Here is a 26,892-nt window from a genome sequence, read left to right as displayed (position 1 = left end):
TGGGCGTCATAAAATGTGAATTGCATCAAAGACCTCCGTTGCATGAAACCCTGCAATCATTGCATTTTCTGTAAAATCCCAACTCCTTGCTGGGCCTACAGAGCGCTGGGTGAACCGGGCCTGGCTGCCCCTCCTGGCTTCTCCCAGCTCTTCGCTTTGTTCAGTAGGTACCCTCCTCCATACCTCAGGGCTTTGGGATGTGATCCTGCTCCCTGGATGTCTCCCTTCCCCCACCTCAGGCCCCTGTCCCACTAGCTCCCTTCCCCCCCAACCAGATGTGTCAGTTCTGTGGTCAGCTGCTCACAGAGCCGTTCCCTGACCATCCGGCTAGAGGAATCTTTGCCTCTGCCCTCCTCTCCACCTCCGTTATTCTCCATCTCACACCCTTTTTGGTGTTCTTTCTGGCCCTTATCACAACTTCCAATTACTTTGTTTGTTTCCTGTCTGTCTCAGCCACTGGAATAATAGCGAACACTGGCGCAGCTCTTACTGCGTGGCAGGCACTGATCTAGGTGTGCGTTGACTCGTTTAACTCTCAGGGCAGCTGTGAGATCCAGAGGAGGAGACTGAGACACAGACTGGTTAAGTGACTCCCAAGATCCCACAAGCCAGTAAGTAACGGGCAGAGGCAGTATTGACCCAACGGGTGTGGCTCCAGCATCGGTGCCCTGGATCCCTGCACTTCACTGCATCTCTAAGTTAGCTCCCCTGGGGGCTTGCCTCCCTCGGCAACCCACATCCTAACCTCCGCCCAGTAGATGGCCACATGTGGTGGGCCCTTTATGCAACTTTGTTGAAAAACTGAAAATGAATGAGTCAACGAGAAACGATGATTCTGTCATTTACTTGCGGCTTGGCCTCCTGGTGCCCGCCCGCGCCTGCAGAACGCCTGCCCTGCTTTCACACAAGCATGTATCCAGTTCATCCTTGAATGCCTAACCCTTGGGGCTATCCTAGGGAAACTGAGTTACAACCAGTAGGGGCCCCTAATAAAATTAAATAGTAAATGGTTCACAGAATTCTCATAATAAAAATTATATTGTGGGGCCAGCCCTGTGGCATAGTGGTTAAGTTCGACATGCTCTGCTTTGGCGGCCTGGGTTCACAGGTTTGGTTCCTGGGTGCACACCTACACCACTCGGCAGCCATGCTGTGGCAGCAACCCCATACAACACAGAGGAAGATTGGCACAGATGTTAGCTCAGGGCAAATCTTCATCAGCAAAAAAAAAAGCATTATATTAGATGGAACTGGTGCCATCCCCAAGCTACAGGCCTGTCCCTGAGGCACAGGGCTGGTTGTTGTGTTGGTTTGTGGAGCCCAGGATGCTCTTGAAAAGACCACTTGAGGTGAACTACACTCGATGTGGCATGGAATTTGTGTTGGACTTAAATGGATTTTAAAAACATTGATTGAAGCCGTCTCTGGGAGATCAAAAGGCAGCGGTGGGGTCAGTGCATCCTAGAATGATGGCGACACCTAACACAGATGGGATGTTTTAGTCACCAAATATGTTCACAGATGTCTCCTGGACGCCCATGTAATAATGGGTGGAGACGATAGTGTCACCCCTACTTTACTGATGAGGAACTGAGGCTCCGCTCTTCCTTAAGGAGCCACTGTGGAGCCAGGGGGTCTGGGAGACGAGAGCATGGGCCTGGTTGTCCCCCATCTTGTGTACTTATCCGTTCACGTCCTGACTAAGTTACTGATTCCCCCTGAGCCTCAGTTTCCTGAGTGGACAGCACTCACAGACTGTCGGTGATTCGTTAGTTGTCTAAAGCTGGTTTTCCCTACCACGTTAGGAACTCCCGGGTGGAAAGACAGTACTTGTCATCACTGTATCCACAGCACATGGCGGACACGTGTGAGCCTGCAGCGAGAGCTTGTTTTATGGAATTGAAAGCAGCTTCCGGCTAACACTGCCGCGTCTATTTCGTTTCCTGTTCTCTTGGTACACAACGTCTACTTCCTGTCTGCCTGGAAGCGAGAGAATCACAGAGTTCAAACCAAAACAGCACTGAACTCTTCTGAAGAAAAGCCATCGTGTATACACACACGTGAATCTGGATGCAGTGTGGAGCTTAGAGAACTGGGCTTGACTCATGGCTCTGGCATTTACTAGCCAGGTGATGTTAGAAAGTCCACTTAGCCTCTCTGAGCCTGTCTCCTCTTCTGTAACGAGGAGTTAATATTTACCTGGGGAGGTGACTGTGAGAATTAGATGAGGATGCCTCTGTAAAGCCACCTTGTAAAGCATGAGGCCCGAAGCAGACAGAGCAGAGTTGCTAGTCACGGGAACACGTGCCACGGTAGGCCGCAGGGCCAGGCTCTCGAGGGACAGACACGCACAACCCCCACTGTGCATATGGAATTTTGGCTTGGCTAAGCCCAGATCCCGCTCCAGCTACACTTGCCCTCCCATGGGCAGGCATGCTCTTGTCTGGACTGAACACCTCAGGGATGGTGAGCAATGCACAGTGGGGCTGGCCACAGCTGATCTGCTGGTCCCACCCAAGGAGCGGGAAAGGCCTTTTGCAGCTGATTCAAGAATCGTGGAAGCCGAGTCAATACAGTGGCCGGGTCTGCAGAGCCAGCACCGCTTTCCTAGCCATTAACCTGTTTTTGCCCCCCATCCAACTCCCCTCAGGAGAGGCGGAGTACCGTGCAGCCTCTGGGAACTCTGACTGACACAGCAGGCGAGGCATTGCCCGTTAGGGGATTAAAATTCTCTCCCAAACAACTGGTGTTTTAACCTCTTAATTGGGAGCTTTCTCCTGTTTGAGGAGAAGGCCACGTGGGGGAATTTGGAAAGTCTACCCAAAGTGCGGAGGCAAAGTGTGCCATCCTTTCACTCCCCAAACCTCTCCACTTCTCCACTCCCTCCTCCGGCATCACCTGCTTACACGCTTTCCCACTCTGTCTGGCAAGAGACGCTTGCAAGGGACGGCGGGCAGGGCGTGTTCCCCGGTGCTGGGGAAGGGCTTCTCGGCTCTCCAACAGCTTTGCAGGCAGCTTCTAGGGAGCAGCGCTCGGGCTCTTCACCTGTACTCAGCAGACCTTTGTTGTGTGCGTGTTCAAAACACAGCCTACTGCGAGCCGCATAGCAAGCGTGCGAAACCAGTGTCATGCTGGAACTCCAGCTGGATCTTAACAGACTGTCACATGGCCCTGGGATAATCTTTCAAGGCAGTGCTTCAGAAACTGGACGGCCACCTAAGAAAACTGTCTCCCATTCCCACTCACTCAGAAATGTCATTTGTTATTTACTATTGTTTACTCTTCACGGCGCAGTCATATGATCCCAGCCACAGGACAAGCCCAGACAGCCTGTGGTTTTCTGAAAATCAGAGCTCCCTGAGGTCCTGTTTGCATAGACAGACAGACCCGCCCTGCTCACAGTGCTTGCCTTTCATACTAGTTTGACAGCGAGATCTCCACTGGCCCCCACACGCTCCACTCTGATCCAACTCTGTTCAAGTCTGGGCTCCTAGAATTCCCTCAGCTGGCATCTCTTCCCCATCCGATTTGCCTGCCCGAACCCTGGACGCCCCTCCCTCTCTGTGCCAATCAGTGGGGATTGACCCTTTATCCCATCACTGTTTGAGCACATCGAGAGCATTTTGAAGACAAGGACTTCCTCTTAGCTTTTCGTCTGCAGAACCTAGCAGTGAGAGGGGTACGTTATGTGTCTTCGATAAATGCTGGTTGGACTGGAGGCATAGTTTAAGTTTTCATTCATTATCCAAAACATATTTGGTGAGCTCCTTCATCCAAAACTATGTACTACTTTCTAATGATTCTTCCTGAATTTTTATGGCACCTACTGAGTGCTTAAAGTCTGTGGAGGGTCCCAAAAGACCCCACAGATCACAGACTCTATGAGGTCACCGTCTCTACAGTGGTCCCCTCCCTGTGTGCCTCTCCTGGGGCATGACAGCGTGCCCAAAGCCTGAGCCTGGCTGGGGCACTCTCTCTATTCTACCCTCACTCCTCTCTCCAAAAGCACCTCAGTCAGTCCCCTCCTCTCCGTCCACGTTGCCGCCACATAGTTCAGAGCTTCACCATGTCCCACCCAAGTTACTGCAACCACCACCTAACCGGTCTTTATGCTTCTAATTAGATTGTCCTTAAATGTGTTTTCCACACCGCCACCAGCGAAAATCTTTCTAGAATAAAAATTGCGTTACATCATCAATATTCTTAAAAATCCTACAAAGATTCCCTGTCACCTACATCAGTGGTTCTCAACCTGTTAGACTCCCTTTTCTTTAGTAACAAATACTTTGTAATGTCCCTACTACTTTTCTGAAATAAAATCTGTAACATAATTAACTACACATAACTTTAAATATCAATATAATGCTGTAACTATAATCTAAGAGGAAAAGGAGTTTATTATAAAATAAGATGTATTTCAAAGTGTGAAGTCTGGCCACCACTACGCCCTCGCCTGTCTCCCCCAAGCCCCTGTATGTCAGCCGTCCACACCCGTCTCACCTCCACGCCCGGAAGCACTTCCTCCCGTTCTCCACCTCTTCCACTTGGGTTTGTGCTTCAGAACGAGCCCTCCCAGGCAGGGTGAGAGTCCTCCACGGGCTCACAGGCACCTTGTTCTTTGACATCACAGTGCTTCTTCATTTTTAGCTTCAACATACTTAAGTATTACAGTTTCAAAAAAACCATTGTGAACGTTTGTAAACTTATTTAAAGTCGAAAAAAATCGTTTAAGGACCACCATTTACTCATTCGCATGTTTCAACAATTGTCAACATTGCCTCACTGGTTTTATATATCCTCTTATTCTTTTTTTTCCTGATATTTTGAAACTAATACCTGACAAGTCAAATATTTCCTTATGAATCCTGAAAAGTGGATAACAAAAGACGTTCCTGTCAAGAAATCCCAAGGGTTTTATAAGCTCCATGCCGGGGACTGGGGACAAAGACTGGACATATTTTTTATTATACCACAGCTGGTGTTCCTCTGCAAATAACTAATCGTAATAATTGCTCTTTTCTCATCCCTTACTTTATCCACTAGTATATTCATTGCTCGTCAAGGACAAGACCTCCGAGGCTATTACCCTGGGCAGCTGGCAAGAGTCCATCCTGATTATAGTGTGAGGAGGTCTCCCAGGTGAGACACCTTCCAGAATTTTAATTTTCAAAAATGTCACTGAAGTTAGAATAAGTGAAAAAAATGGGAATCACAATTTGTAATGATAACAATAATAATAAATATTATTTAATGGATAGAAGTTTGGAGGGAAATACACCAAACTGGTAATGTTTTCTTATGAATAGTAAGATGATTGGTATTTTTATTTTATTTTTTATCTTTTGGTCTATGTTCCAGATTTTCTCTAATGAACGTATATTACTTTTATAATCAGCAATACATACAGAATTTTATTAAATCATCAAAGAAGTTTAAGAAACACCGTGAGTTTAGAGTTTCAATTTGGCCAATAACTTAACCTTCCTGAGACTCACTTTCCTTTTCAGTAAAATTACAAATTTCCACTCTTCACATGTGTCCTGTGGGCTCCAGCAATCCTTCAACCCCAGTGCCTTGCACCCAGATGTCAGTCCTCCCACCACAGCACGGCTCAGGCAAAGGAACCTTGACTCCCCCTGACTCTGAGAACACTTGTGCCTGCGCAAGATTAGCCTTAAGGGGAAAACTTAGTGCGAATGTCAATCAATGAATTTATTAAGCTTCTGGTTAAGAATAAGAAGAAGGAAAAGATGAGCCAAACAAACAAACAAACAAACCAGGAAATGATGCAGTGCTTCAGACCAGTTCTAAGTTCAGCTTTTGTAGTCAGGATATAACTTCACAGGTGATGGCTCACCCTCCCCAGATATAGCCCTTCACCAACTTGATGGTGTCAGTGTTAGAGTCCCTCCTGAGAGCGAAAGTCTCGTCTTCAGAAAGACACTGATGTATTCCTTGAAAACAGAGAATATTCGGGTTCCGTAGAAACACCCAACGCAAAGCAGAGCAGGCTGCCAGTCCAGCAGGGGCAGACCTAGGGACAATCACTAGGATCTGGTTCAGAAGCCACAGAAATGACCAGACTGACAGCGATGGTCACACAGAACCTAGACTCACAAGAGACTGACGCGTTCATGAGACAGCTAATGTTTCGATTGACGTTGAGAGGCAGGCTTTTGTAGGGAAAGAAGTGCTCCCCTCTTTGAGGTACCCACTTTACAGGACGTTGTACCTAGTAAGCAAATAGTGGTGGGCGGGAATTTCTTGGTGCTTCTCCATGCATATCCACAACAGAGCACCCCTCTGCCCATGCAGCCTCTCTCTCAGTCCTGCATCACCCACGCACGGTCTCATGTTTGCTCTTGCTTTTTCTGAACTTCAGGCAGACCCGCTCCATTTCTGCCACACACTCTCTCTCTAGAGAAGATGCATTACAATCAAGTTTTTCACAAGGTGTGTAAACACAATCCACTGTGATTAAACAGTTTCAGTCACCTTATTTAAGTGTGATTAATACAGTCACGAAAGACTACATCCTACTACTGAATGTTCGGATTTAGATGTTCCTAAATCTCCCCGACGTTTAATATTTTTCACATCTATAGCAGCTCAGCTCATCTATTTGATAGTTTAAAACACACACGTTTATTAGAACATGTAGAAGACGTTGATAACCAAAAAAGAAAAAATTGAAAATTGCTCATAATATTATCACCCAGAGATAATCACGCAGAATCTTCCAGACCTACACAAAATAGGATGGGGTGCTATTTTGAAAATCTTTTTTCCCTAATTTTATTAAGATGTAGTTGACATATAACATTGTGTTAGTTTAAGGCGTACAGCACAATGATTTGATATATGTATATATTGCAAAATGATCACCACAGTAAGTTCAGTTAACAACCATCACCTCACATAATTACAAATATTTTTTTCTTATGATGAGAACTTTTAAGATCTACTCTCTTAGCACCTTTCAAATATACAATACAGTGTTGTTAACTATAGTCACCATGCAGTATGTTACATCCCCAAGACTTATTTATCTTTTGGAAGTTTTTACCTTTTGACTCCCTTCATCCATTTCCCCTACCCCTCAACCCCACCTCTGGCCACCACCATTCAGTTGTTTGTTTCTATGAGTTTGGTTTTTTTAGATCCCACCTATAAGTGAGATCATAGAGTATTTGTCTTTCTCTGTCTCGCTTATTTCACTTAGCATAACGCCCTTAAGGTCCACACATTTTATCACAAATGGCAAGATTTCCTTCTTTTTCGTGGCTGAATGGTATTCCATTGTATGTACATACACACCTTCTTTATCCATTCATCTGTCAATGGATAGTTAGGTTGTTTCCATGTCTTGGCTATTGTAAATAATGCTGCAATGATCATGGGGGTGCATATATCTCTTTGAGATAGTAATTTTGTTTCCTTCAGATAAATACCCAGCCGTGGAATTGCTGGATCATATTGTAATTTTTTGAGGAATCTCCATACTGTTTTCCATAGTGGCTGCACTAGTTTGCATTCCCACCAACAGTGTATGAGGGTTCTTTTTTCTCCACAACCTCTCCAACATTTGTCACTTTTGGTTTTGGATATTTTTGCCAATCTAACGGGTGTAAGGTGATATCTTAGTGTAGTTTTGATTTGCATTTCCCTGATGATTAGCGATGATGAACATCTTTTCATGTGTCTATTGGCCATATTTATATCTTCTTTTGAGAAATGTCTGTTCATGTCCTCTGCCCATTTTTTGATCGGGTTGTTTGTTTTGTTGTTGTTAAGCTGTGTGAGTTCTTTGTATATTATGGAGATTAACCCTTTGTTGGATAAGTGGCTTGTAAATATTTTTTCCCAATTAGTGGGCTGTTTTTTTGTTTCAATCCTGTTTTCCCTTGCCTTGAAGAAGCTCTTTAGTCTGATGAAGTCCCATTTGTTTATTCTTTCTATTGTTTCCCTCAACTGAGGAGTTATAGTGTCCAAAAAGATTCTTTTGAAACTGATGTCAAAGAGTGGACCGCCTATGTTCTCTTCTAGAAGACTTATTGTTTCAGGCCTAATCTTTAGGTCTTTGATCCATTTTGAGTTTATTTTGGTGTGTGGTGAAAAAGAATGGTCAATTTTCAATCTTTTGCATGTGGCTGTCCAGTTTTCCCAGCACCATTTGTTAAAGAGACTTTCTTTACTCCAACGTTGGCCCTCCGCTCCTTTGTCGAAGATTAGCTCTCCGTAGATGTGTGGTTTTATCTCTGGGCTTTCAATTCTGTTCCATTGATCTGTGCACCTGTTTTTGTACCAGTACCATGCTGTTTTGATCACTGTAGCTTTGTAGTATGTTTTGAAATCGGGGATTGTGATGCCTCTGGCTTTGTTTTTCTTACTCAGGATTGCTTTAACAATTCGCGGTCTTTTGTTGCCCCATAGGAATTTTAGGATTCTTTGTTCAATTTCTGTAAAGAACGTCCTTGGGATTCTGATTGGGATAGCATTGAATCTGTAGATTGCGTTAGGTAGTATGGACATTTTAACTATGTTTATTCTTCCAATCCATGTGCATGGAATGTCTTTCCATCTCTTTATGTCGTCGTCAATTTCTTTCAAGAAAGTCTTGTAGTTTTCATTGTATAGATCTTTCACTTCCTTGGTTAAATTTACCCCAAGGTATTTTATTCTTTTCGTTGCGATTGTAAATGGGATTGAGTTCTTGAGTTCTTTTTCTGTTCGTTCATTGTTAGTGTATAGAAATGCTACTGATTTATGTATGTTGATTTTATACCCTGCTACTTTGCTGTAGTTGTTGATTATTTCTAATAGTTTTTCTATGGATTCTTTGGGGTTTTCTATATATAAGATCATGTCGTCTGCAAACAGCGAGAGTTTTACTTCTTCATTACCTCTTTGGATTCCTTTTATTTCTTTTTCCTGCCGAATTGCTCTGGCCAGCACCTCCAGTACTATGTTGAATAGGAGTGGTGAAAGTGGGCACCCTTGTCTTGTTCCTGTCCTCAGAGGGATGGCTTTCAGTTTTTGTCCATTGAGTATGATGTTGGCTGTGGGTTTGTCATATATGGCCTTTATTATGTTGAGGTACTTTCCTTCTATACCCATCTTATTGAGGGTTTTTATCATAAATGGATGTTGGATCTTGTCGAATGCTTTCTCTGCATCTATTGAGATGATCATGTGGTTTTTGTTTCTCATTTTGTTAATGTAGTGTATCACGTTGATTGACTTGCGGATGTTGAACCATCCCTGTGTCCCTGGTATAAATCCCACTTGATCATGGTGTATAATCTTTTTGATGTATTGCTGTATTCGTTTTGCCAGAATTTTGTTGAGGATTTTTGCATCTATCTTCATCAGTGATATCAGCCTGTAGTTCTCCTTCTTTGTGTTGTCCTTGTCAGATTTGGGGATCAGAGTGATGTTGGCTTCATAGAATGTGTTAGGGAGTACTCCATCTTCCTCAATTTTCTGGAATAGTTTGAGAAGGATAGGTATTAAATCTTCTTTGAATGTTTGGTAGAATTCTCCAGAGATGCCGTCTGGTCCTGGACTCTTATTTTTGGGGAGGTTTTTGATTACTGTTTCTATTTCTTTACTTGTGATTGGCCTATTCAGATTCTCCATTTCTTCCTGATTCAGTTTGGGGAGGTTGTAGGAGTCTAGGAATTTGTCCATTTCTTCTAGGTTGTTCAATTTGTTGGCATATAGTTTTTCATAGAATTCTCTTATGATCCCTTGTATTTCATTAGTATCTGTTGTGATTTCTCCTCTCTCATTCCTAATTTTATATATTTGAGATTTCTCTCTTCTTTTCTTGGTGAGTCTGGCTAAGGGTTTGTCGATTTTGTTAATTTTTTCGAAGAACCAACTCTTTGTTTCGTTGATCTTTTCTACTGTCTTTTTTGTTTCAATATCGTTTATTTCTGCTCTCATTTTTATTATTTCCCTCCTTCTACTGACTCTGGGCTTTGTTTTTCTTCTTTTTCTAATTCTGTTAGGTGTCGTTTGAGGTTGCTTATGTGAGCTTTTTCTTGTTTAGTGAGGTGAGCCTGTATTGCAATGAATTTCCCTCTTAGGACTGCTTTTGCTGCATCCCAAATGATTTGGTATGTCGTGTTCTCATTTTCATTTGTCTCCAGATAATATTTGATTTCTTCTTTAATTTCTTCAATGATCCATTGTTTGTTGAGAAGCGTGTTGTTTAGTCTCCACATTTTTGCACCTTTGTCTGCTTTTTTCTTGTAGTTGCTTTCTAGTTTCATAGCATTATGATCAGAAAAGATGCTTGATATTATTTCAACTCTCTTGTATTTATTGATGTTTGCTTTGGTTCCCAAAATATGGTCTATCCTTGAGAATGTTCCATGTGCACTTGAGAAGAATGTGTAACCTGCTGTTTTTGGATGAAGTGTTCTTATATATCTATTAAGTCCATCTGGTCTAATTTTTCATTTAATTCTATTATTTCCTTGTTGATTTTCTGTCTGGATGTTGTGTCCATTGGTGTTAATGGTGTGTTGAGGTCCCCTACTATTATTGTATTGTTGTTGATGTCTTCTTTTAGTTCTGTTAAGAGTTGCTTTACAAATTTTGGTGCTCCTGTGTTGGGCGTGTATATATTTATAAGTGTTATGTCTTCTTGGTGGAGAGTCCCTTTTATCATGTATACTGTCCCTCTTTGTCTTTCTTTATCTGTTTTGCTTTGAAGTCTACTTTGTCTGATATTAGTATAGCAACACCTGCTTTCTTTTGTTCATTATTAGCTTGGAGTATTGTCCTCCATCCCTTCACTCTGAGTCTGTGTTTGTCTTTGGGGCTGGGGTGTGTTTCCTGGAGGCAGCATATTGTTGGGTCTTGTTCTTTGATCCATCCTGCCACTCTGTGTCTTTTGATTGGGGAGTTCAATCCATTTACATTTAGAGTGATTGTTGAAATGTGGGGGCCTACTGCTGTGATTTTATGTCTTGTTTTCCAGTTTTCTTCAATTTCCTTTGTTTCTCTTCCCATGGTTTAATCTGTTCTGATGGAGAGCTGCTACTCTCTGTTGTTGTCCTTCTACTTATCTCCTTTGCTCTTGGTTTTGTAGCACCTTTCCTTTTTTGGATTTTTCAGGAATGAGGGTTTTCCTGAGCATTTCCTGAAGAGGAGGTTTTGTGGCAATGAACTCCCTTAATTTTTGTTTATCTGGGAAAGTTTTTATTTCTCCATCGTATTTGAAGGATATTTTCACTGGGTAGAGAATTCTCGGCTGTAGGTTTTTGTCCTTCAGATTTTTGAATATATCATTCCACTCTCTTCTAGCCTGTAAAGTTTCTGCTGAGAAATCTTCTGATAGCCTTATGGAGGTTCCTTTGTAGGTTATTTTCTTCTGCCTGGCTGCCCTTAGTATTTTCTCCTTGTCGCTGACTTTTGCTAGCTTCACTACTATATGCCGTGGGGTTGGTCTTCTTGCATTGATAAAGTTTGGAGATCTATTGGCTTCTGTCACATGAAGTTCCGTTTCTCTCGCCAGGTTTGGGAAGTTCTCAGCCATTATTTCTTTGAATAGGCTTTCTGCCCCCTTCTCCCTCTCTTCTCCCTCTGGTATACCTATAATCCTTATGTTGCATCTCCTAATTGCGTCTGATAATTCTCGGAGAGTTTCTTCATTTCTTTTTAGTCTTACTTCTCTCTCCTCCTCTGCCTGCAGCATTTCTATATTCCTATCTTCCAAATTGCTAATTCTTTCCTCCATATTATCGGCCCTACTGTTCAGTGCGTTTAGATTTTTCTTAATCTCCTCTATTGTGTTCGTCATTTCCAGTATTTCTGTTTGGTTCTTCTTTATAGTATCAAACTCTTTTGTGACATAGCTCCTGAACTCGTTGAGTTGTCTATCTGAATTCTCTTTTAACTTATTGAGTTTTTTAATGATGGCTGTTTTGAAGTCATCGTCATTTAGGTTATATATTTCATTTTCTTTGGGATTGTTTTCTGTGTATTTGTTATTTTCCTTCTGTTCTGGAGATTTAATATATTTTTTCATATTGCTTGATGTTGTAGATTTGTGCCTCTGCATTGAGATAGAGTTTAGTTACTGCTTCCACTTGTTTCTACTGGTGTGGTGGGGGAACAGCTATTTATACTGCACCAACCAGGAACCCTATCAGCTGTTGCTAACCGGGCCTGGGCCCCTCCTCGTAGTCACAGTGGTCCTGTCGGTTCCCTCTTCAGCTGTGGAGGCTGTCACAGGGGGGCTTCAGGCTGCTGGTGCCTACTGTTGCAGACCACCTAGACGTGCTCCCTCCTTGGGGTCTGCAGCAGTGTTATGGGCTTTTCCAGCGGCCAGGGGCAGGATCACTTATATTTGCAGCTCCATCACTGTCGGCGCCCACAAAATCTCACTTGTCCACTATGGGTCACAGCAGAGCTATTGGCATCTTCTGCAGTCTGTGGTTAGCTCACCTAGCTATGCTACTTTTGTCCCAGGGTCTTCCAGCCTTGTGGCTGCCGGATGGATGCTCTCTACTAGTGCTGTGCAGAGGCTTTCACTGAGGCTGCTGTGGGACTGTAGGGTTTCCCCCTGGGCTACGGAGCCAGGCTGCTGGAACTCCACCCAGCCCCAGTCCTCTCCCCCAAGATCTCTGGGAGCCCCTTGCCCTGTCTGGGGGACAGCCGGAGGCCTTGAGTTCAGTGGCAGCTGGCCGGCTGCTGCCCTGCCTGGTATTCTCCTCTCCGGGACCCTCCCGGTGTTGTGGATGCTGGGCGAGGCCTCTCCACTAATGGCAGGTAGAGACTTTGCCTGCTGCCAGGGCGGGACTCTGGAGTATCCCCCCCAGGCCACAGAGCTGGCCTCTGGAGCTCCACCCAGCCCCAGTCCTCTCCCAGGAGATCTCCGTTAGCCCTGAGCCCCAAGCCACGATAGCCACAGTCACTGGGTCTGGCAGCAGCAGCTGGCGGGCCGCCGCCCCGTTTGGGATTCTCTCTGGGACCCTCCTGGCATTGTGGATGCTGGGTGGGACATCTCCGCTATTGGCAGGCAGAGACTTTGTCTGCTGCCCAGGTGGAACTCCGGAGCTTCCCCCCTGGGCTGCAGAGCTGGCCGCTGGAGCTCCACCCAGCCCCAGTCCTCTCCCAGGAGGTCTCCAGTAGTCCTGAGCCCTGCCCGGCAGTCAGTGGGGCTGGCAGCGGCAGCTGGTGGGCCGCCACACGGTTTGCAATTCTCTCCGGGACCCTCCCGGCATTGTGTATGCTAGGCGTGGCCTCCCCGCTAATGGCGGGTAGAAGTTTTCCCCGCAGACTCAGGTGTGTAACTCTGGAGTTTCCCTCTGGGCTTAGGTGTAATTACGGGGGGCTTAGGTAGGGCTCTGGTCACCTGTTTCCACTGTCGCTCCTCTGGTGTGCACTCCCTCCTGCCCTAGGTGTGTGTCGATGTTCTGGGGGCGTCCTCTGGAAGAAAGCCACTTGCAGGTACTAGGCTGCTCGGGGTCGGGGTCGGAGAGTTTTCACCTATCTCCACCTCCTCCCGGAGAGAAGTCCGTCCGCCTTCCGATGTATAGCAGTGTGGGTCTCTCAGGCATCCTGAGATGCTATATGAATATTCTTTGTTAAGCGATGAATGTCCAATTAGTTGTAGATTCGAAGGGGGAGAGACAAAGAAGACTACTCACACCGCCATCTTGGATCTTCCCTCGATAGCATGGACATTTTAACAATAGTAATTCTTCCAATCCGTGAGCATGAAATATCTTTCCATTTATTTGTATCTTCTTCAATTTGTTTCATCAACGTCTTGTTGTTTTCAATATAGAGGTCTCCACCTCTTTGGTTGAATTTACTCCTAAGTATGTTATTCCTTTTGATGCAACTGTAAATGGAATTGTTTTCTCAATTTCTCTTTCTGATAGTTCATTGTTAGTGTATAGAAACACAATAGATTTTTGTATATTGATTTTGTATCCTGCAACTTTACTGAATTCATTGATTAGTTCTAACAGCTTTTTGGTGGAGTATTTAGGGTTTTCTATATATAATATCATGTCATCTGCAAATAGTGACAATTTTACTTCTTCCTTTCCTATTTGGATGTCTTTTATTTATTTTTATTGCCTAATTGTTCTGGCGAGGACTTCCAATACTGTGTTGAAAGAAAGTGGTGGGAGTGGGCGCCCTTGTTCTTGATCTTAGAGGAAAAGCTTTCAGCTTTTCATCATTGAATATGATGTTAATTATGGGTTTGTCATATACGGCCTTTACTATGTTGAGGTACATTCCTTCTATATCAGCTTTGTTGAGAGTTTTTATCATGAATGGATGTTGAATTTTGTCAAATGCTTTTTCTGCATCTGCTAAGATGTTCATATGATTTTGTCCTTCACTTTATTAATGTGGTGTATCACATTGATTGATTTGTGGATGTTGAGCCATCCTTGCATTCCTGGAATAAATCCCACTTGATCATGGTGTATGATCCTTTTAATATATTGTTGAATTCAGTTTGCTAATATTTTGTTGACTGATATCTTTTTTTCTATAACAATTGTATTGAGATAATTCACAAAGCACACAATTAATCAATTTAAAGTGTACAATTCAAGTGAAATTTTTGTTTAAACTTAATAATATATCATGGACCTTTTTCCATCTCAAAAATTATAATTCCACAGCATCGCTTGTGGCATGGTATTTCTGTACACATCTGTATCATTGCCTAATAATTCCATATTTTCACATGAAAATTGTTTCCAATTTTTTTCTTATCATAGAAATACTTTGATGATCATTCTTACAGCTAAGTCTTTGTTGACATTGCTAGTTTCTGGAGCTGCTGAGACAAAATATATGCACATTTTAAAGGTATTAATACCTATCACCAAAGTGTTCTCAAACAAATTGCACCAGTGAATGTATACTCCCTCAAGTGTAAGAAAATTTCACCATTACATTTTGATTCTTCTTTACTTTTACTTTCAAAGGGTACTCACCTGAGTAGAGGTACAGGAAGGTTATAACTGACTTCAAGTTCATCAAACATCATTATGCACCATAATGGTTAGTGTAGCCAAAAGGAAGCATTGGTTCTTTGGGGGAACCAAACATCCATAGAAAAATTACAATGGGGAAGGGCATCAGGAGGATCTGGAATATGGGAAGTAGCCATATGTGAGAAGATCCAGTGGAAGTTTCGATGTAGGTCACCTTCTGCGACTTGTGACTTGGGAGGAGTGATGCTAAAAGGAAGAGCAGAGGACTGGGGTCCCTGAACCACCCACTGACAGCTGTGCTAGGGCTGGCCTTCGAGCTATGGAGTCTTGCCAATACTATATTTTAGCCTCCTAGCCACTTCTAGGGGAGGGATTTCAACTGATGAGAAAATGAAATGCTTTTTTTCTACTGGGTTTTCAGTACGCTGTTTCTATTTTCATTTAGACCTCTCATAGACTTGGCAATTCCACCCAAGAGAACAAGTCAGTATCAACCTCAACTAGATCAACAAACTCTCATTCGATATATTTGTTTTCAAAGACGTTCAAAGCCTGTTGAACCATGGTATAAAGAAACCACGTACCAAAGAGACTATTCTCTGCCCTTTTACAAGATGGGTAAGTCAGGTCAACTGCTTTTACTCTCTGAGATCAGCCTCACCTGGGCAACAGATGAGCACCTCCCATGGGCTTGCTGTCTCAGAGAGCATATCTGGGACCAGTCAGATTCAGGGGAGGGGTATGCACGTGTGACCAGGTGCAGGAAGAGCTTAGAAGGCAGCTCCCAGGGCTGCTTCTTCCTCTCCTCCTTTCCTACCTTTCCATATAGAACTTCAAGGAAGAAAACACATAAATGTCCTTGCTAAGAAGCAGGCTCAAGTCTGACCACTACTTACTGAGCCCCTTGTCACTCAACAAATTTGTTATTGTGCCTAAACATACTATTGAGGGAACTTCTTTCTCATTCTCTTATTTTAAATGGTTTTGTGACAATTATTTCACATTTGGAGTCATGTTTCAAAAATTCTAAATTCCCTGTGTAGTATCTCTCTATCTCTCTATGCTGCAGCATGTGTGAGAATACTGGGGGACCAAGGCTCCCCCACAGATGGGACCCTGGGGGTAGACACATGGACATCAATTTAGACATTACCTTCCTGTAGTCATTGATGCTTTGAATTTTAGTACATTGAATGAATCACTTCACTGACAGACTTTCTAAATGAGTAAACCATGCTATTCCTGGGGCTCTCACACTGTGGCAGGCACACATTTTGTCCTCATAACAGTTCTCTGAAGTAAGTGATATTATTTTCCCCATTTCACAGTAGAGAGACCAAGTTGCAGAAGCAGTTAATTAACTCGCCTCACATCATACTGCAGTAGGTTGGAGAAGCAGAATTTAGACCCAGGCCCTTTCACACACAGAAGGCAGCCAATCTCTGTGCCTGGCCTTTAAGCTCCCCTGTGCTGTCACAGCTCAGTGTCACTGTACTGCTATTTATTTAATAGTTTTCCTTAAAGTAAGTCATTTTCTTTTTGTTTAAAAAAATCAGAAAACTAGTAGAAGGATGGTGGGGTGCAGCAGGTGTGGGGTAGGAAGGACCTGCCCTTCCTCCTTTTCCCCTGAGAGAAGGGCTGCAGACCAGATAGAATACCAGGCAGGGCTGGGACTCAGGTTCCAAGGGAACAGCAAACGACCGCAGTCAGCGGGGTGGGAACCAGCCAGGACCAGGCAGATCTTGGGAAGGCTGAGCCAGGGATGGGGGGCAACAGATGAAGCTGTCATGGAGTCCAGAGATTGACAGGAGGGGTTTGGGATAAGAGGTTACAAGCAGGGCAAAGCTGGGTTCTGGGAGATGAGAGAAGGTTGGAGCCTGAGAGGGCAGAAAACTGAGGGAGTGGAGAGGAGGCTGGTGGCCGAGATTAGGTCATTCAAGGAAGGAGGCACTGGGAGAAAGTGTAGGCTTGTAGGATTTGGGGTCTCACAGGGGCCTTAGGGGGATTATGTTAAAAGGAGCCAGGGCAGGGTAGGGCATATGTTAGGGCTGAAGGATGTGTGAGGCCTGGGGGAATAGAAGCTGCCAGGAGTTGAGGAGCAATTGGAAATCAGTGAGCAGGGAGGGTCACTGGGCCCCTGTCCCCACAGAACTGGCTGAGCAGCTTGTCCTTTCAAGGCTGACTGTGTATGAAATGTCTCCTTTGTAGGAGGGAATTTAGGGGGCCTCTAGTTTCCAAAGTGGTTGCAAACAGGACCTTCTTTGCAATTCCTCTACTATGAGGAAATTTTGTTAGATAGACACAAAAGATTTTTCTCCCTTGCTTATTTTAGAAGACAATTCTTAATTCTTTCCAAATCTGTAGAACCAAGTGAATGTTTAGCAAAGGAATTCAAGATTTACCATCTACTATGTTCCCAGCATTGAACAAGGTGCCACGAGGGAGATGAAGGGAAGTCCAGGCTATGATCTCAGCTGCAGGGAGCTCACGATCTAATTGGGCAGACAAGGCAGGAACCAACCTATCAGAGAATGATTATGAGCAAGCAGAGCAGCAGAAGTTGAAAGATGAGATCACTGGGCTTCAGAAGAGTGGGAAAACAGGAGGCATCAATGGGGAACTGAGCTGAGTCTTGAAGGATAGGATTTGCATGGTGGAGAAGAAACAAGGGGACACCACAGATGGGGACACTGCAACTAGGGGCAGTGGATGGGAAGAAGGAGGCTGAGGTTTGTGGTGGGTGGCCAAGCAGGGAGGAGCCCTGTGATGAGGATGCTGGCCTGACTGGTAGAAAGAGGAAGTGGAATTAAAATGAGGACTGGCAGAGTAGGATAGAGTGCTGGAGTTGAAGGAGTTTGGAAAGTTGAGTTTGGACAGTCAGAGTCATTGTAGGATCAGAGTCAAAGGAATGACCCAGTCAGATGGGGAAGAAACTAAAGGAGGAATCAGAAAATATCTGGAGACAAATGAAAAGGAAAATACACCATACCAACTCAGATGGGATGCAGCAAAAGCAGTCCTAAGAGGGAAAATCATAGCAATACAGGCCCAGAACAAAGCCCAAAGTCAGCAGAAGAAGGGAAATAATAAAAATTAGAGCAGAAATAAATGAAATTGAAACCAAAAAAAAAACTAGTAGAAAGGATCAATGGAACTAAGACCTAGTTCTTTAAGAAGATAAAATTGACAAACACTTAGCCAGAGTCACTAAGAAAAAAAGAGAGAAGGCTCAAATAAATACAATTAGAATTGAGAGAGGAGAAACTACAACAGACACCACAGAAACACAAAGGATTATAAGAGAATACTATGAAAAATATGTGCCAACAAATTGGACAATCTAGAAGAAATGGAAAAATTCTTAGACTCATACAACCCCCAAAACTGAATCAAGAAGAAATAGAGAATCTGATTAGACCAATCACAAGTAAAGAGATTGAAAGAGTAATCAAAAAATAAAAGTTCAGGACCAGATGACTTCTCTGGAGAATTCTACCAAACATTCAAAGAAGATTTAATACCTATCCTTCACAAACTCTTCCAAAAAATTGAAGAAGACAGAACACTTCCTAACACATTTTACAAGGCCAACATCACCCTGATCCCAAAGCCAGACAAAGACAACACAAAGAAGGAAAATTTAGGCCAATATTGCTGATGAACATAGATGCAAAAATCCTCAACAAAATATTGGCAAACTGAATACAGCAATACATTAAAAGGATCATACACCATGATCAGGTGGGATTCATACCAGGGACACAGGGATGGTTCAAAACTCACAAATCAGTCAATGTGATACACCATATTAACAAAAGGAGAAACAAAAACCATATGATCATCTCCATAGATGCAGAGAAAGAATTTGACAAGATCCAACATCTGTTCATGATAAAAACTCTCAATAAAATGGGTATAGAAGGAAAATACCTCCACATAATAAAGGCCATATATGACAGACCCACTGCCAACATCATACTCAATGGGGAAAAAACTGAAAGCCATCCCACTGAGAACAGGAACAAGACAAGGATGCCCACTGTCACTACTCTTCTTCAACATAGTACTGTAGGCTTTGGTGAGAGTAATTAGGCAAGAAAAAGAAATAAAAGTTATCCAAATTGGAAATGAAGAAATGAAACTCTCACTGTTTGCAGAGGACATCATTCTATATATAGAAAATCCTGAAGAATCCATCGGAAAACTATTAGAAGTAACAACTGTTGCAAAGTTGCAGTGTACTAAACCAACTTACAAAAACCAGCTGCATTTCTGTACTCTAACAACAAACTAACAGAAAGAGAACTCAAAAATACAATCTCATTTACAATTGTAACAAAAAGAATAAAATATCCAGGAATAAATTTAACAAGGGATGTGAAAGACCTATACACTGAAAACTATAAGACATTATTGAAAGAAATTGATAATGACATAAAGAAATGGAAAGTTATTCCATGCACATGGATTGGAAGAATAAACATAGCTAAAATGTCCATACTACCTAAAGCAATCTACAGATTCAGTACAATCCCAATCAGAATCCCAATGACATTCTCCATAGAAATAGAACAAAGAATCCTAAAATTCATATGGGGCAACAAAAGACCCCAAAGAGCTAAAGCAATCCTGAGAAAAAAAGAACAAAGCTAGAGGCATCACAATCCCTGACTTCAAAACATACTACAAAACTATAGTAATCAAAACAGCATGGTACTGGTACAAAAACAGGTGCACAGATCAATGGAACAGAATTGAAAGCCCAGAAATAAAGCCACATATCTATGGACAGCTAATCTTCAACAAAAGAGCCAAGAACATACAATGGAGAAAGGAAATTTCCTTCAATAAATGGTGTTGGGAAACCTAGACAGCCACATGCAAAAGAACGAAGGTAGACCATTGTCTTTCACCATATATAAAAATTAACTCAAAATGGATGAAAGACTTGAAGGTAAGACCTGAAACCATAAAACTCCTAGAAGAAAATACAGGCAGTCCACGGTTTGACATGAGTCTTAGAAGGATCTAGAAGGATCTTTTCAAATGCCATGTCTACTTGGGCAAGGGAAACAAAAGAAAAAATAAACAAATGGGACTTCATCAGACTAAAAGCTTCTGCAGGACCAAGGAAACCAGGAACAAAACAAAAAGACAACCCACCAACTGGGAGGAAATATTTGAAACTCATATATCCAACAAGGGGTTAATTTCCAAAATATATAAAGAACTCATACAACTCAACAACAAAAAAACAAACAACCCAATCAAAAAATGGGCAGAAGATATGAACAGATATTTTTTCAAAGAACATATACAGATGGCCCACAGGCACATGCAAAGATGTTCAACATCACCAATCATCAGGGAAATGCAATCAAAACTACACTAAGATATCACCTTACACCTGTTAGAATGCCTATAATCACCAAGACAAATACAACAAATGTTGGAAAGGGTGTAGAGAAAAGGAAACCCTCACACATTGCTGGTGGGAATGCAGAATGGTGCAGCGCCACTATGGAAAACAATATGGAGATTTCTCAAATCATTTTAAACAGAAATACCATATGACCCAGCTATCCCGTTACTGGGTATTTATCCAAAGAACTTGAAATCAACAATTCACAGAGACTTATGCACCCCTATGTTCATTGCAGCATTCTTCTCTATAGCCAAGATGTGGAAGCAACCCAAGTGCCCATCCACTGCTGAATGGATAAAGATGTGGTATATATATATATATATATATATACAATGGAATACTACTCAGCCATAAAAAAACCAAAATCGTTCATTTACAGCAACATGGATGGACCTTGAGGGTACTATGTTAAGTGAAATAAGCCAAACAGAGTCAAACACCATATGATTTCACTCAAATGTGGAAGATAAACAAACACAGGGATACAGAGAACAGATTAGTTGTTACCAGAGGAGAAGGGGATTGGGAGTGGGCATAAGGGGTAAAGGGGCACATATGTATGGTGACTGACAAGTAATAAAGTACAACTGAAATTTCACAATGTTATAAACTATTATGACCTCGATAAAATTTTTAAAGATGAAAAGAATAAAAAACATTGCGCATATTAGTAAATTATAACTATACTTATTATATATAGAAAGAAATGTGGCAAAATCTAGAAGTTCACTGTAATATTCTTGTAATTTTTCTGGGGTCTGAAACTTTTTCAAGGTAAAAAGTTCAATAAAATAAATAAACAAGAGAAAAAAGAAGAGATCAAGAAGGGCAGAGCAGGGTGTGGCTGCAGAGATGACAAGGCCAGAATTAGAGGGCTTCACAGGTCGTTTTCAGGTTCGGGGGCCTCTAGTCTGAGATGAAAGGGAAACTACTGAAAAGTTTTAAGGAGGGTGGAGGTGACATGATTAAAGTTGCATTTTGAAAGGATTACTCTACCTGGAGAAAGAAAAGGAGGCAGGAAGGGAGTAGAGTGGGGCCGAGGTTGAATATGTAGGAGTCAGGAGGCAATTGCAGTGTTAGGCTAGAGGGTCTTAACCTCAGCTATACCTCTTTAAAAATCCACGTGCCCAGGATATACCCAATGCAATTAAATCAGACTCACCTCCCCGGGGGGTGGGTACCAGGAATGATAATTTTTAAAACTCCCCAGATAATTCCATTGTGCAGCCAAATTTCCGAACCTGTGATTTAGGCAACTTACGACGGGTGGTAGCAGTAGAGAGAGTATTAGGTGGATCTGAGAGATACTTACGTGGCGATTATGTCGTAAACAACAATCAGGCAGGCAAAAAGCTGGTCTGCAAGAGACTGAACTGAGAGATGTTACAAATCCGAGCCCTGATGGAGAAAAGAGCTGAGACTGAATCATGCATTTGTTTAAATCAAGAGACTGACTCTGGAGGGTGGCCCAGTGGTGTAGTGGTTAATTTTGCAGGCTCCACTTTGGCAGCCCAGGGTTTGTGGGTTCAGATCCTGGGCACAGGCCTACAACACCTCTCATCAAGCCATGCTGTGGTGGCCCTGAGCTAACATCTGTGCCCATCTTCCTCTGTTTTATATATGGGACACTGCCACAGCATGGCTTGGTGAGTGGTGTGTAGGTCTGTGCCCAGTATTTGAACCCATGAACTCCTGGTCACCGAAGCAGAGTGCCCGAACTTAACCACTATGCCTCTGGGCCGGCCCTGTGTAGGCTTTTTATCTTAACCATTTGACCAGTCTTTGTGATTAGATTATAAGGGCAGAGCATATGCCTAGATTAGCAATGATTTGCATTTCTTGTTCAGTTCTTATTTCTTATTTGGGAATTGTCGAAGAATAGATTAAATATAGATCATGATAGATCACGACTATTGCTTAAGAAATTCTTTCTCAGCACATAGGAGTTCATTTGTTTGTTTAGGAAACATTTATTAAGCACTGACGGTGTGCAAGACACAGTGGAGAACTCCTAGCCTGGGAGGATGAGAGGGCCCATCAGATGAGAGCTACCCTTATATATATATAAGGGGCCAAATAATTCAAAGAACTCATTTTTCCAAAGTGAAATATATGCTTTCAGTAGCAGTGTGACCCCGAGCCTCTCTGACCTTGAGTTTTCTCATCTGCAGAAGGGATGAAAATGGGAGCTTCCTAATAGAATTGAGATAGCCATAAAAAGGATTTAGAATTGTGCCCGTACCTAACATTAATAAACCTTCAAAAAGTTAGCTATTAATTATTGATCAAGAGTAAACATGTGCCATTGTAAATATTTTTTTAAAAACCTAATACAATGGAGTTGCATCTTATACTGAGATATAAATTCTAAAAGTAGTGCATAAGGTAATAATCACGTGTAATCAAAGTTATGCTTGAAAATCTCAAACTCTTCAAAGTGATAATATTAAATGATGTTAATTAAAGTATTTGAAATATGTGGGATTCTGCAGCAAGTTGGTTATATTTTCTCTGTGGTTCTCAATTAATTCTTCATTTTATTTTTCAATGATGACTTTCAAAGAAATCACCACCACAAATCCACTTGAACAATAATTTCACTTTGTCAAATGGTAAGGAAATCCAAAAAATCATTTCACACATTCTTTCCTGAGTCCTCCTCAACCCTAGACCTGGATAGCATATTTCGGGCTTGATAGCATCCACCGTCCGCGTATATACTCACTAAGCGGAATGACAGAAGGAAACTCTCAAAAAGTTTGTTGTATGTTCTCAGAACGTTTATTGAATTTCCTGGTTAAATGCGCGTATAATTCAGCTCTGTTGTAACTCCTACAACAAGGATCACAAAGGCTGTTGACTAGGATTCCTCATGCTTCTAAACTACTTTAATATATTTCCCTGGAATACAATGCAATCCTCAAGACAGTCAGAGTTGCTATTTAACTCCTTTTAATAAGCCTTGAGAAGTTATATGGTTACCAACTACAGACAGACTAAAAAAGATTACAAACTAAATTAGATTTTAAAAAATCCTCCAGAGATGGCATTTCTAATCATACTACCTGGGTTAATAAAATGTTATCCATTCTTAATATGATGAAATGTTTATTTCTTTCAATGCTGTTGAAATGCCGTGGAAGGTGGAATCGAACAGCGAAATGATTAGGGACTTTGGGGCCTGATAAGCCTGGGTCAGATGTGGGCTCCTCATCTCACAAGTCCTGTAAGCTTGGGCTAGTTAACTAAGCTCTTGCCGCTGGTGATAATATCAGTGGGCCTCTGAAGGTTACTGTGAATATTAGAGTTAACGTGAAAAGACACCTAACACAGGGCGCAGCACTGAACATACGACAGTTTGTTTACACTGCTATCATGGGGACCCTGTGGCTTGGTTCTGTAAGAGCAGATGCACGATTGATGTGCTCGACCCCAGCGACCCTAGCCCTCCTTGAACCCTTACCTTTAGATAAGCAGAGCTGTTAGGGATTCTCGATTACCTACGAGATCTGCAGGTAAGGTCTGAGGAAATCCAGTGGGTGTGAATTTCGGGATGGTAACAATTGCAGTTTGATACGAAGATGATACAAAGTGGCCTGTTTATAATGTAGGACTTAAAGAGTTTGGATATCTAGAATGCAAATTTGTGATTTATTTCATTTTCCTTACATCTTGGCATAATTCAATAATTTACCTCTGCATCGGAGATTGAACCACAGAAATAACATTTTGACTAAGCCCTTTATTTGCACATTTTAAAAATATATTCCTTTGTCTTAAATCTCATAAATTAGCTTGTTGTTGCACACAATTGTTGTTGAAAGGACAATGTGTTAAAATTTAGGAGTGAGTAATCTTAAAATAAATCATTAATTTGTTTTAAATTCCAGATTGGGACCAGAAATTAGCCACAGTTTCATCGAACCCTAGACCGCTTAATTCACTGCCTGAGCTCTACTGTTGTGAAGAGAGGAAGCTCTGAAAGAAAAGCTTTTTAGCTAAAATGACCATGGCATTTGAACAAAACAACATGTGATGTTCTTAGGTGGCTCTTCGGAACTAAAATAATGGTTACCAAACTACTTTTAATTTAAGTGTGTATCCGGATGGCTATAATCCTAAAATATTTACATGTTGCAAATTCTTTTCAGATTAAGTGGGTCAGCCTAGGGCAGGGAATCAAGATCCAGCCTTAAGAGGACTCGTCATCTCTTCTCAGCCTCAAGACTAGTGTTGTTGCTGGTGCTGGCAAACCTTCTTCCATTTAGTCCAGTGGTCGCCTGCTCAATAATTGCATGACTGCTTAGAAAACAAAAAACAAAAAAGAACCTGGGTATGTAGCCAAGGGAGAAGACTACCAGCACCAGAGACTGAAGGTGCTCTGGATGCAGAAACCCAGATACGGCACAGGGCTTTAGTGAGATGTGGGACTGGTCAAGAGAAGGATTCATTGAAAGTCTGTAGACAGAAGAGTTAGCACCCCTACGTTGGCAAGAAGAAAGCCTGACAACTAGGCATCAACTCCCCAGGCAAAAAAGCTAGAGGGTCTTCTCTAAAGAAATGAAACTATCCCAAAGAAAAGAATCCTTCATCTGGCCCCTAGGAATCCCCCAGCATGCTAGTTGGTTCCCTACTCAATATCCCAAAGTGAAGCCTACCAGTTAACAAACTTCCCACAAGAACAGTTTCATATAGCTTCCCATTGCCTTAGTCTTAGATGAGAAGAGCCAAGCAAGGGTGATCAGAGTTGAAAAAGTCATGCAACATAAAAGACAAAGACAAAATAAATGGAAGAAACAATTCCAGAGGAAGGAGAATTCAGGGAACACAAAACAACCTAAGAACTTTAACATTTGACAAAGGGATGTGTCAAAAGAATGACATCCATAAACATTGAAAAGCAATCTTTCCAAAGCTCTCGGAAATTAAACATATGATTACTGAAATTAAAAATTTGACAGGATTGGGAGAAAATTCTGAAAAACTCTATATAGAATAGAAAAACAGGTAAAATGATTTTTTAAAAAAGAAGAGACATAGAGTAAGTCAGGAGACCCACCATCTGACTAATAAGCATTCTAGAGACAGAACAGAGAAAAAATTATCAAGGAAGCATTTTCACAGAGCTTAGGACCGGAAGCCTCCCAAAGGAAAGGGCTTCTGCTGTTCTCCAGCACATGAAAGAATTTATAAATTTAAAAAAAAAAAAAAATAAAAGCCTTTTGGTTGCATTGATTTTCTGTCTTTTCTCCATTCTCTATTTTGTTTTTCTCCACTCTAATCTTTATTGTTTCCTTCCTTTTGCTGGCTTTGAGTTTAGTTTGCTTTCTTTTTCTATAAAGCTAGGTTGTTGATTTGAGATCTTCTTTTACTGCAATAAATTTCCTATGGAGCACTGCCTTTGCTGCATCCTGTAAGTTTTGGTATGGTGTGCTTTTGTTTTCATTTATCTCTAAGTATTTCCTAATTTCTCTTGTGATTTCTTCTTTGACTTATTGGTTTAAGTGTGTTTTTAAATTTCCACGTATTTGTGAATTTTCCAGTTTTCCTTCTCTTATTGATTTCTAGCATCATGCCATTGTGCTCAAAGAAGATACTTTGTAGGATTTCAGCATTTTTAAATCTGAGACTTGTTTTGTGACCTAACATACGGTCTATCCTGCTGAGTGTTCCATGTGCATTGAGAAGAATGTATATTCTGTTACATTTGGGTGGAGTGTTCTAGTGATGTCTGTTAGGTCTAGTTGGTCTATAGTGTTTTCAAGTCCTCTATTTCTTTATTGATCTTCTGTCTAAATGTTCTATGAATTATTAAAAGTGGGGTATGAAGTCTCCAACTATTGTACAACTATTTCTCCCTTAGAATCTACCATGTTTGCCTCATATATTTGTGGCTCTGTTGTTTGGTCAGTTTATGTTTATATCTGTTACATCTTCTTGAAGAATTGACCCCTTTATCAATACGTAATGTCCTTTGTCTATTGTAATAGTTTTTGACTTAGTCTATTTTGTATGATATTAGAATATCTTTTTCCACTCTTTCAACATATTTGTATTTTTGGATCTAAAGTGAGTCACTTGTAGAGAGCATACAATTGGGTCACTTTTTTATTTTTATTTTTTATTTTATTTATTCATTTATTTTCAGATGTACATCATATTTCGAATTCTGTGTACATTACATCATGTTCACCACCCTAAAATTAATTATAGTGCATCCCCTCACATGTGAGTCTAATCACCCCTTTTGCCCTCCCCCCACCCCCCTCCCCCCCATGGTAACCACCAATCCAATCTCCATTGCTATGTGTTTTTTGTCATTGTTTTTATCTTCTACTTATGATTGAGATCATATGGTATTTGACTTTGTCCCTCTGACTTATTTCACTCAGCATAATACCCTCAAGGTCCATCCATGTTGTCACAAATGGTCGGATTTCATCATTTCTTATGGCTGAGTAGTAGTCCATCATGTAGAAATACCACATC

General features: G+C 41.8%; 1 protein-coding gene across 1 annotated transcript in view; it reads left to right on the top strand.

Moving 5' to 3' along the window:
• SPMIP3 (sperm microtubule inner protein 3) overlaps window positions 1-25,620 on the top strand; it is a 33,455-nt gene extending 7,835 nt beyond the window's left edge. The window contains exons 3-5 of the mRNA XM_070602123.1: window positions 5,044-5,139; window positions 15,424-15,596; window positions 24,294-25,620. Coding sequence (XP_070458224.1) covers window positions 5,044-5,139; window positions 15,424-15,596; window positions 24,294-24,385 — 361 coding nt within the window. The 3' untranslated portion in view covers window positions 24,386-25,620. The remainder of the gene's footprint in view (window positions 1-5,043; window positions 5,140-15,423; window positions 15,597-24,293) is intronic.
• The last annotated feature ends 1,272 nt before the right edge of the window (window positions 25,621-26,892 follow it).

Source organism: Equus przewalskii, chromosome 31 (assembly GCF_037783145.1).
Source record: "Equus przewalskii isolate Varuska chromosome 31, EquPr2, whole genome shotgun sequence".
In the NCBI taxonomy this organism is placed as follows: Eukaryota; Metazoa; Chordata; class Mammalia; order Perissodactyla; family Equidae; genus Equus; species Equus przewalskii.
The sequence above is the reverse complement of the archived record's forward strand: the minus strand, read 5'-3'. Positions and strand labels throughout refer to the sequence as shown.